Here is an 11,108-nt window from a genome sequence, read left to right on the forward strand (position 1 = left end):
ATAAACTAGCTGATCAACGGTAAATTAACTATTGCAATTACTTTAATATTTATACAAAAACAGTGTATACAAAAAAATTCTTTATGAGAAAATAAACAAAAATCCAGCTGATTTTAGCTTCATAAATGTTGGAATGTGAATGCTGGTTGTTTTTCCTGTTTTTCTGTGACAGAAAAGTGAACATTTAAGCTTTGGACTGTTGGTCAGACAAATCAAAATGCCAGCTTGGGCTTTTAGGAAATATGTTATGTGTATTTTCAGATACCAGGACTTAGTTCCCAGTTTATAATCACAAGATTTACATCTGGAAATGGAAATGTCTAAGATTGACAGTGATTTTATCATCCATCTCCACCTCTTTCATGTTACGTTCAAGTATTTTAAAAGAATTTTGCTATTGCACATAGCTCCAACAAACTGGCTTTCACAGTGTCTTGAAGCAAAGGTCCAGGCAGGTCCAACATTTGCTGCTAGATGACCTTGCATTCCTGCTGTAAAAATGAAGTGGTTTCAGTGAGGGGACAAAATAAAAGTAAATAAATAAATTCTTGTTTCTGTATGAACATGAGCTTTTATTGGGTTTTTTTAATAATAAGGTCTGACACCTCTGCCCCACTGACAACCAATTTTGATCCTCTTAAAAGATACTTGCAGTTAGTACTCACAGATATGCAGTAATTGGTGTTTTGATACATTTAGCACTCTGTTAATACCTCCCTACCCACAGTAGAGACAGGTATGCAATTTGGCATTGAATCCTATGAACAAATCCAAATCTCTTAATGGCACTCCAGCTACAAGTTGAGACCTCTAGGGCATCAAATTTAAAATGACTGTTCTAGTATGGAGAGATTACAGGGTACTTAGCATGAAAAGATCTGAGGCAAATGATCCCACTGACAGCAATGCTAACATGCACACATACACACATGCACATAACTTTGCTGGCGCAAGGTCATTTGAGGACAAAGGTGAATTTAGCCTAAAGAGAGCAGAAATGTTGATCAATACATGACCGGAAATGGATAAATGACACAACCTGATAAGCTGACATACATGCCCACAAAGGAACAGGCCTGTAGGTAATAACATTGTTAGACACACACACACACACACACAGATATTCCTATCTAGTTATATGCATCACATCTGCTGCTCATGTGACATTAAACCATGGCTGTCTTTACACACATGCACCAAGCTAACATCTCCTTGGCATCACATAAAGTCAAAAGCCTGCCTCTCCAGTTGACCTTGGCTACTCTAACAAACACTCAAACAGCCTGGCTCTGGCAACCAGCCTGACCAAGCCAATCTACCGCAAAAGTACAAACATGTACCAACCTTCATGTACATGTTTCTGTACCAACCAGCGCAGAGTGACCTCTACCAAAGCAGTGGCCTAAAAATCAAAAACATCCACGTTTTCATTCAATCCACATACCACACCAGCTGAAGGAGAGGGGCAGCCACTCAGTCAAATCACCTGGTGTTGTGTTTGGCTGAAAGGAAAACCTCCATTTACGTAGTTGTCAGTGTTACACGGTTGCAAATTACCTGTCTAGACTAACGCTGCACAACTTCACCGGCTTCAATAGTTACATCAACATGATAAGAGATTTAAGAACCTTTCACTTATAGCGTTGTTTGTCTAACCTTCCAAGGGTCTTGTCCGAATGACATAAATCTTTGTTTTTTGCACTCTGCTAAAGTTCAAAGAGAAACCGCGGGAGGCTCTCAAGATCAAAGAACAAAAGGTGCAACCTGTGTTTTCACACGTTTTCTGACCTATTTTAATTCCCTCCATCTCATACAGCTTCTTCACAGAGGCTGGACTCTCTTTACAGTAAATCCCCGCGTCTCTGTGAGCACAATATAAAGTACAACAGAAAGCACTCAGTTGTACTGCCTAAGGAAGACACAGAGCTCACCTAAGAAGCTGCAAGTAAACTCAAATCCAAGCTGCATTATCACTCTGTGCTCATGCTGGATTGCCTGAGTGTGCAGTGTTTGTAATATCAAATCCCCTGCAAACTGCACGAAGACCCCAGAGAAGTGTCAGTGGATCACCGTCTGCATAGATTTGTGCAGAACATTTTGCTTTCCAATTACAGAGATTTAGCTGGCGTACCCGGCTCCTTACAAAGCTCTGGGCACTACTGGCACAAGAAACTCCGAAATCACATCATTATTTGGATTACATAATAGGACCACCGACCCATGCCGCATGGCCCAGATACAGTGACTAGGACGTTTACACGAGCCAGACACTGGGACACTGTGGCTCTGTCTGGGTCGTTAACGAAAGAAGTACAGGTGTATTGTGCTGGTTGGGCGGAAAGAGAGCATGCATGTTTACAGTCTGTGTTTCCCAGCAGCAGTGGTGGTCAGACCTCTTACTGGCAGTGATGTTAGTTGAAGGGGAAGAACGTGCAGGCAGTCATTGCTCCTGTACCTGCAGGCTTCAAACACACCAGCTGTTGCTCGCACTGGAGCAGCCAAGTGGGCAGCAGTTACCCGATCCAAGTTTCTATTAGTGCATGACATGGACAGCATTTCGGTATCTGCTGTGAATATCTGGGGAGTCAACTAGTGCATAAAAGTTATGTAACTTAGTAGCATAAGTTAGCTTTCAGGCTAACTAGTTTCCCAACACACTCACCTCGGTCTTGGTTATACGGTGTCGGGCGAGCTTCACCACCGCGAAATTGCCCTTTCCTAAAGTGCGCTCGATGTCGTAAAAGCCCACTCGGACCGGACCCCGGATCAGTGGTTTTTGGACACTGTCAGCCATGACCATGCTGTTCGAAATGGGACTGTTTGTGAAAGAGTAGGAGGTAGCTAGCCGAGCAAAGGGACAACACGGGGGGCTCACACGGGCTTGCTCGGGCAGCTACAGATAAAGACGAAAGGAAAACAAACCGCCCGCCGCCGCCGCTGCCGCCGCCGCTTCTCGAAGTGTGTCCATTAAAATGAGACAAAGTTGATGTCTGTGTCGCCCTGCCAGCTTGGACGCCAATGTGGCGACACGTCTTCGTCAGTGCGGCGATACGAGGCAGGCCATTTGCTGAGCCTGGGGGCTGTCACACCACGTCCTCCAATACAATAGAGCTATAATATTTCAGCTTGAGGTGCCTCTATCAGCTAGAGAACACACGAGTTGACTTGCAAAGAGGCATCATGTTCTCCGGTTGACGTGCATTGACGTCAAAGCCATAGGGGTATTTGTACCGGGGGCGGGGCCTCGGAGCCGCTCCACACTTCAGTGCCAATTGGTTGCCAAGACGACCAGACCCACCTCTTACGTCAACCGGTAAAATTGCTATTTTGAAATCTATTTGCTTGTCTGCCCTGCTTGATTGCACGCATAGGTAACGTTGAAGTTTTCCTATGCAGGTGCTTAATAAGCTTGTGGCGGCTGAAAGTGAAAAACGCAAGTGAAAGAGATGGATTCATTCGGAATCTGCATGAAACTGACACTTACTTCCTCGTAGTAATGTGCTCTGCACAATTGTATGGAAAATAATAGATTTAAACAGAGCACTGTGCTGGAATTATGCATAAAGAGATGAAAGTAACATACATTCCTCACCCTGTCTACTTTTAGTCATATAATGCAAAAACTGAATTGGTCATTGAATCACAAAGGGTTAAATATCTAGCAATGTGCTGTGCAGGACATCATATAAAACCAGACTTTTTAGCATCGTCCAAGACACTTCGGTCAGCTACATAACAGCACCATCTGTTGGTAAACATAGGAAACTGAGGCAAGGTTGGCGTTAGATTGCAAAGCTTAGTAGTGGACAGTGGAAGTGAAATTGTTTTCGCTGTCAGTGTTTCCCCTTACTTTAACCTTAACCCGAACCTACATTAACCCCAACCAGTCAGTCTTACAATGTTTGACCTGTCTCCAATTTACGCCAACCGAAACCAGTCTTTTCTACCCACATACAAGTGTTCGTGTGTAACATTTACATTTCCTTTTCAAAGCGGACACACAAAGGAGATAGTATTTTGGTAACAGGAATTTAACATTTATATAGGCTACAATAATGTCTTACAGACACTTTGACAAATACAAACACATATACCCATGTAAGGAATGCAACAACAGTATCTTGTAACCAAATTTTATTTGACACCCCCAAATCACGTCATGTTTGAGATACACACACTCACACCCAGTGGTTATTCTTTTAAGCCTGTACAATCTCAAAGCAGCACTGTTGATTGCTAAGCGGGCAGGCAGAGCAGAGCTCCGAAGGCCTCCACTGTCACGCATAGACTTCCTGAATGTAAGAGTTCCAGATGTGCTTTAGGCATTTCCTGTCTAACATTCTCTAGGAACACACTCAGCCTCTCCTTACTGGGCTCGCTACATCTTTCTGAGACACAGCCCACTCAGTAATAACACAGGCATTTGTACTGAGTAGTGTAAAACCATGGTTATAAGAAAAGCTTGTGCTTTTCCAAGCAAACACTCCCAAATAACTCAATGACATATTCAAATGTGTCATTTCTAAAAAGTCTTGTTAACATCAGATCAATTGGAGGATTGATTTCCTAGCACAGCCAGGTGTAGCTGGGCAAACCCAAAGCTTCAAGGTTCACCGAGGTCAGCACAGTTCTGTCATCAGTGTTTCTGTGTGTACTGTCCTGTTCCCTGACATCACAGTCCAAACAGGACGCCCTTCGCTGGCCCGACACCACTCTTCAGGTTTAGAGAAAAGGTCATAATCGCTAATGAATAGAACAACTCCACAGCAATAGGGCGCCAGCAGGATCTTTTTGTTGTTGGGTCTCAGAATAGATTGTGAGGTTATTGGAAAAGAGATAACTAGTTTAATTTTGGCTCTTTTACAAGATGACTAACCTTGCGTGAGCCCTCTAAACTTGCACTTATTCCCAGGGTTAATTTTATAATCCACTACACAGAACATATCATCGGTGCTTATTTGAGCTCATTGGAAAACCTCCCTTGAGGCTGCATGACTGTCAGACGTGATGATAGGACAAAGGAAAAATCTCAATTCAAAACACATGGAAAACAAACATCTTCTGACAGTCTCAAAAACAAAGTTTGTTTATCTTGGGGTCAGAATCCCACACGAGGCCATTTGCTGTTCAGACCAGGTGAAGATTTCTATCTATGATTACCTCAGTTTTAGAGGATGTTTTAACAATAAAAAGTATTAAAAACTTGAAATATATTAACATTTTTGGTCACTTAGTAACCTACACACATTTAAGCTCTCCTCAGGATTATAATAATGCTGATGATCCCCTGATGATTTAGTACTTGAAAAACTAATGACATGCCCTCAGCCTCAGCTATACTTCGTGTTTGGTGCTAATTAGTAAATACTAGTACGCCAGCAAGGACCTGACTATGGTGACTGTAGTAAACACAGCATGTAGCTCAAAGCATCGCTGGGCCAAAGTGCTTCCTCACAGTTCTGCTGTCAGATTTGAAGAAATAGAGAACTGTTCACGGACCCAAAGTGGTCACAATTGACAAAACTTTAAGAATCTCTGCTTTATTCATTAATCCAACTCCCAACTTTGAATGCTGTATATAGAAGAGATAGACATATAGTTATATCTAAGGTCAATACAGCCACATGTTTACTAATCTAGTACCACACAAAAAACAAGCAGGGGAAGAAAGAGATTGAAAACTCTGTTTCTCTGACTAGCTGTCATATAATTTAGCTTGTATGAGGCCAGCTAACGTTCACCGAGACTAGACAGACATAATCAGTGTTATCCATAGATCTCATTTTCCACCCAGCCTGTCTGACTGTGGCAGCGCTGGCTTTGAGCTCGACAGGTTTCATAGATGTCGTTGGTCACAAAGCCAGTCTCCCTGTCCGTGCATGACACATTCTCATAATCGGCACACCGAGAGTTCTGGGAAGGAGCACAATAGTACTTTGCCATGATGTCTGCTGGCATGCTGCTGTTCAGAGTGGTGTGAGGCAGATTGGTAATGTCACTAAAGGCGTAAGGTCCTTGTACCGGGCAAGGTGATACGGATGTTGACATCCATGGTTTCGACCTGCTGGGATAGATCTCTGCTTCTGTCTTTCTCCTGAGTATGACAGAAATAACATTAAAGAGCAGAGTGAATCATCACAACATGGAGACATGGTGCTTGTTAGTGAAACAAACACTTCAGAGATCACATTAAGTAACATTTTCTAAAATTGTATTTCATATGCCATTTTATTACTCTGCTTTCAGCATCACAATGTGTTTATGTTCATAGTATAGTTTTACAATTCTCAGCAATTTACCTCTTAGCATGCTGTTTGTAGCAGAAAACTCCCGCAGCCACAAAAAGCAGCAGCAGTAGAGCAGGAATAGTTGCATAAAGGATGTAGGAAATAAACAAGTTGTTGTCTGAGAAAGATACTGCAAAGGAAAGTAGTAGTTTTGGGCACATCATGATTCTGTTACCATTTAGAATACTAATTTTAATATTTTAAGTCCAAGTCATAAAACACATTAACTCTGAGTATCCAGAATAAAATGTTCTGTTTTTTCTTGTCTTACCTGATGATTCAGGTAGTCCTACTTTTATCCTCTTTTCACTTTCTGTAGTTGAGAATAATTCTGGCTTCATAGATGGAACTGGAGTATTTAGAAAAGAGATGGACACCATCAGGTGCTTATTAAGCATTACTACTACTATTACTTATTATTTTCACTAAATTTCATGTAACATGTCCAATTCTCTATATTCATTTGTGTAAATTTCCCTCTATATACATGTCATGTTTTAAGATGACCATGACACAAATCCCTATGCAAATTATTACTATATGCTATTACTATTTGATTTTTTTTTAAAAAAATTTATAGTGTATGATATATTTTTATAATAAACATTTTATGATTGAATATCTGTTGCTTCAATTTTTTTAAACTGAAGAGTTTGTATGAATAAGACCTAACTTTATGGGCCATTTTGTTTGCTACAAAGGTAAATATACTGTATCATCCATGTGACCTGCAGATTTATTTTCAGATTGTTCAAAATAAACAAGCAACAAGTTGAGTAGTTGTTTAATCTCACTTTTCTTGATCCAAGTACAGTATCTGCAGTCACCTGCTATCTATATTTCACTGAAATATCAGGCTTACATGCACAGCATGTGTGAGGTATTGAAATGCATTGACATGCATACCTGGATGTTCTGTCTTTCCTGTCTCAGTATATACTGGTTCTTTATCTGTAAAAGACAGAGAACATGTAAATTAAATAATCCACATGTTCCAATTCTGGATCAGATTATCCAGTTATGTAAGTTGTTCAAATCACTTTGAGAATTGGGTTAGAAAATATGGATTTTTATCATCTGAAATAACTGTGTACTCTTATGGTTACTGACTAAACCCTACTGTCTACACTGATCAGCCACAACATTCATACTGGTGGTCTTAATAATGTCATGAAGGACAAGGGTCAGTATGAGCACTCTGAGCAGCCTGCAACTAGACTGAAAATATATACAGTATGTAAAAATATTATATGTTTTTTCTAAAAAAAACACATTATGAACTAATAAATGCTGATATATCATTATTGGTTAACCGCCTGTTAGCACATAAAGTAGTTAGGACAGCTCAGTGACCTTTGCCCTTATTTTTTTTATTAATTATTGTAAATGTGTTGCCTTTACTTGAGTAAATGATATGACCTGTAGTTGAGTATTTTTTATGGATATACTTCCAGTACTTAAGTAATTGTACTTTAACCACCTCTGCACACAGTGTATCACATTTTGCTTTGTACTGTATGGGGCTATAGCTCGAGACTGCTAAGAGTGGCCATGCTGACCCTTGACCTCCATGACATTATTAATCAATAAATATTAGTGGCTCTGTTTCAGCAGCAGCCATGCAAACCCCAGCCACGACTCCAGTTCACAATGCTTCTGAGATGGAATATTCTGGTTTGGATCCAGAGCAGATCCTTTCTTCCTCCACACTTTGGCCTTTCCATCACTTTAGTAAAGGTTAATCTTGGTCTCACCACTCCATAAAACCTTTTACCTGAACTTTTGTAAGGGCAGGTACGTAAATTCTAACTTGGCTTTCTGATTCTTACTGCTCATGAGAGGTTTGCATGTTGTGTTATCCCCTCTTTAATTCTGCCAGTGACGTTTCCCTCATATGTTACTGATGTCCCTCACTGATGTCTTGGGTTTTTTCCTTTACCAATTACAAATCTTATGTCCTCAGCTGTTTTAGTAAATACCAAATTCTTGTATTGGATATGCCTAATGTATGTGTAATGCCTGGTTTTCTTTTTTTAAAAATGTTCTACCATAGACAGCTCTTTGTTTTTCATGTTGATTTATATTATAGTGATATATCATAAAACCTAAGGCTAAAACCATCAGTAGCCACTGTATTTATAACTATTTATTTTTGAAGAATCAATATCTCAAGACACCTCTGGCCAACAAGAAACGCCTGTGAGTCAAGTCACGGATACAATTTGGGTTGTCTGACACAAAAGGTGATTATTGTCTCTATTAAATTGTGTTATGTTATGTTAGGTTGCAGAAAGGTAAGCATATGGTAATCCTGGCAGTAACTAACATCAAATTATTTATTATGTATTTAGTGCTACCTGCTGACAAAAGTTTAGTAATAATGTGTCTGGAAGTTAAAATCCCTATTAGGTAGATACAAGAACCAAATTAAATAAGGTCACAAATGTCAAACATTCCCATTATACTGCACAGCTGAGTGCAGAGTGTGCTTGTGTTCTATTCGCTCACCTTCTCTGTATTTGCAGACAAAGTTTTTCTTGGAATTGCAATTGTCGTCATTCCACTGGAACATTAAATGGGCATCATCAGGTGGTGCAGAGGGCTGGTGGTACAGAACCACACACATTTCGCCACCACATGATGGCTCATCCCACTGCCAGTTCCTACAGCAAACAAGGAGAAGGTGTTTAGACTTTTAAATTGTTACATAAACAGCGGTTCTTTAAATTTGGATTTCGTATTCCTACATTGGAGCTTGGGACCTGTAGACATTCACTCTGTCTTAAACCTGCATCATAAAATCCAATTAACATTTCTGAGTCACAAATGCCAACAGCATCTTCATTGTGAGTAAAATCTGGCAAAGGGACACAGTTGTATTCTCCAGAGCAGATATTGTTTCTCAACTGGGTCCCCCACCCAAATTTCCCGCAGACTCAAGAAGCTGCTTGGATGACTAGCAAAACCTTTCCAACCAAGAAGAGTCCAATTGACTTCGGATAACCTTCACAGACAACTGCCTAAAGCCTTTTCCCACTGTTATGTCCTTTTTCTGTCCTGCATCCCTTATAACATTTTCACTGTGAAATAACAATCTAATACATAAAGTGTTTAATGTTCAAAAATAAGACAGAAAAACCTGAACTTGGCCTTGCTTCCATCCAGCCAATAGTACTGCGAGGGGCAACCTGGGCTTGTGGTCCCTGCCCTGTAGTGCTGTGGGCTGCGGCGGAGTCCAATCCAGAAGTCTCCATCTCCAGGCTGCAGTTGTTGTATGAACCTCTCTATCAGCTGCTGCTCGCTTTTTGTTTCAATGCTGAGCAACTCACCTCCATCTAACCTGCAGGCTTGTCTGGCATCCTCAAAGGTCAGCCTCCGCCTGCTGTCCTGGATGTAAGACACCTTGTAGCATGGACGCTCTGTCCCACAGCGACAGATTCTTTGGCCTGGACACCACAGTCAAAATGATGAAGATAAAAAGATGGTTTGGGGATTTTTTGTTACATTAATTTGCAAGTCTTTCCTTCAACATGCAGAGCAGTATAACTTTTTTCTTATAGATAATTGTAAAGTTATTCTAGTAAATAAAACTGTGAGTCTGTTGCATAATTATGCCCAACTTTCCCATTTCAAGTTAAGTATTTTATTGTAAATACTATACTATACACATCAAATCCCTAAAGTGAGAAATTTGCCAACTTTAAGCCAGTATTAAATTCAACATTTACTTAAATAAAATAAATAAATACATAAATAAATAAATCTTATTTCAAACATTGAGTATGTTGCCTTTGTTAATGGTTTTCAAATGATTCGGAAATCATTGCATTCGTTCTCTTATTTACCTTTTCTACAGCTTTAGTACAACTTTAATACTAAATCGGTTCGCGTTTGTCGCTGTTACCATACTGTCACAGTTGCTTGCAGTAGCAATAAACCTGTTATTGACTCTACCTCCTGACCTCAGTGATCTGAATTGTCAAAACTCCTGATGCTCATTTTCCACCACATCACGTGCTGCAGTGCCGAGTGTGACTGCAGTCTGTTTGTTTGCCACATAACTATGCAATGCAAGATGCGCACATACGCCTTAAGCTTGGTAACAATCTCATCACGCCTGCTCCCTGAAACCACCAACGAAAACACGAAAATCAAATTAGTTTGCAGCACACACACACACACACACACACAGCCCCCGCTGCAGCAAAACGTTGCCGCCCCTTCTTTTTTCCCCCCACTTTTTCGGCACAAAACAAGTCTTAACGAAACAAAATACACAACATTAACTTGACCCAGCAGAGTTTAAAGAAGTGAGAAATTCTTACCATTTATTTTCGAAGCGGATCCAGGGTGGAACAAAACTGCGATAACGGTGCCAAACAGCTTCATAAAATCCATCTCTACATGTTCCTTCGCGTGTGCATGACAATTACCATTACAGTCAAGTTTAAACGAGTTTTGCTACGAGATGGCCTTCAGAATCTCACCTCCTGTGATACTGACAGACAAATGACAGAGGCAGCAGAACAGCCCGTCTAACCAAAAGTGGGTCGACTAGTGAAGGCGTGCATATGGCGTCTGACTGAAGGGGAAAAAAACAACAGTGTCCAAGATTTTTGCTTTGGAAAAAAGGAGCATTGTTGTTTTTCTGTGGTTACTTTCCCTCGAGGATTTAACTCAAACCACAAAAGTACGAATCTGTGCATCTTTGCAGTCAGTGTGCAGCATCTAACCTCTCTGATTAAATTTGAAATATCCCTTTTCACATATATAGTATTGTCATTAAAATGCAATGAATAGAGTTCTTTGTGCACGCAATAT

General features: G+C 40.4%; 2 protein-coding genes across 5 annotated transcripts in view; both read right to left on the reverse strand.

Annotated features, from left to right (window-relative positions):
• sik2b (salt-inducible kinase 2b) overlaps positions 1-3,211 on the reverse strand; it is a 40,869-nt gene extending 37,658 nt beyond the window's left edge. For 2 of the 3 annotated variants that reach the window (XM_067506715.1, XM_067506714.1), the window contains exon 1: positions 2,663-3,209. In XM_067506715.1, coding sequence (XP_067362816.1) covers positions 2,663-2,800 — 138 coding nt within the window. In that variant the 5' untranslated portion in view covers positions 2,801-3,209. Of the gene's footprint in view, positions 1-2,662 lie in introns of all 3 variants that reach the window. The other variant, XM_067506716.1, reaches the window with a different exon arrangement.
• A 908-nt stretch (positions 3,212-4,119) lies between these two features.
• On the reverse strand, positions 4,120-11,006 carry laynb (layilin b). 2 transcript variants are annotated; one of them, XM_067506728.1, is made up of 7 exons: positions 10,613-11,006; positions 9,427-9,733; positions 8,796-8,950; positions 7,194-7,238; positions 6,559-6,636; positions 6,300-6,417; positions 4,120-6,094 (listed from the first exon to the last, which is right to left on the reverse strand). In XM_067506728.1, the coding sequence occupies exons 1-7, from the start codon at positions 10,683-10,685 to the stop codon at positions 5,767-5,769; spliced, it is 1,104 nt and encodes a 367-aa protein (XP_067362829.1). In that variant the 5' UTR covers positions 10,686-11,006; the 3' UTR covers positions 4,120-5,766. The 2 variants fall into 2 exon arrangements, with proteins under 2 accessions (XP_067362829.1, XP_067362830.1); XM_067506729.1 differs by lacking the exon at positions 7,194-7,238.
• Between the last annotated feature and the right edge of the window lie 102 nt (positions 11,007-11,108).

The sequence above is a fragment of the Channa argus genome, chromosome 6 (assembly GCF_033026475.1).
Source record: "Channa argus isolate prfri chromosome 6, Channa argus male v1.0, whole genome shotgun sequence".
NCBI lineage: Eukaryota > Metazoa > Chordata > Actinopteri > Anabantiformes > Channidae > Channa > Channa argus.

What these genes read in the sequence shown, in the direction of transcription:
- laynb (XM_067506728.1), bottom strand. Translation starts at nt 10,685, where the DNA reads ATGGATTTTATGAAGCTGTTTGGCACCGTTATCGCAGTTTTGTTCCAC. An exon ending in AGGAAAGACAGAACATCCAG is followed by an intron (nt 6,637 to 7,193) that starts GTATGCATGTCA and finishes TAAATACTCCAG; the next exon opens with TTCCATCTATGAAGCCAGAA. An exon ending in AGGACTACCTGAATCATCAG is followed by an intron (nt 6,418 to 6,558) that starts GTAAGACAAGAA and finishes TTTCCTTTGCAG; the next exon opens with TATCTTTCTCAGACAACAAC.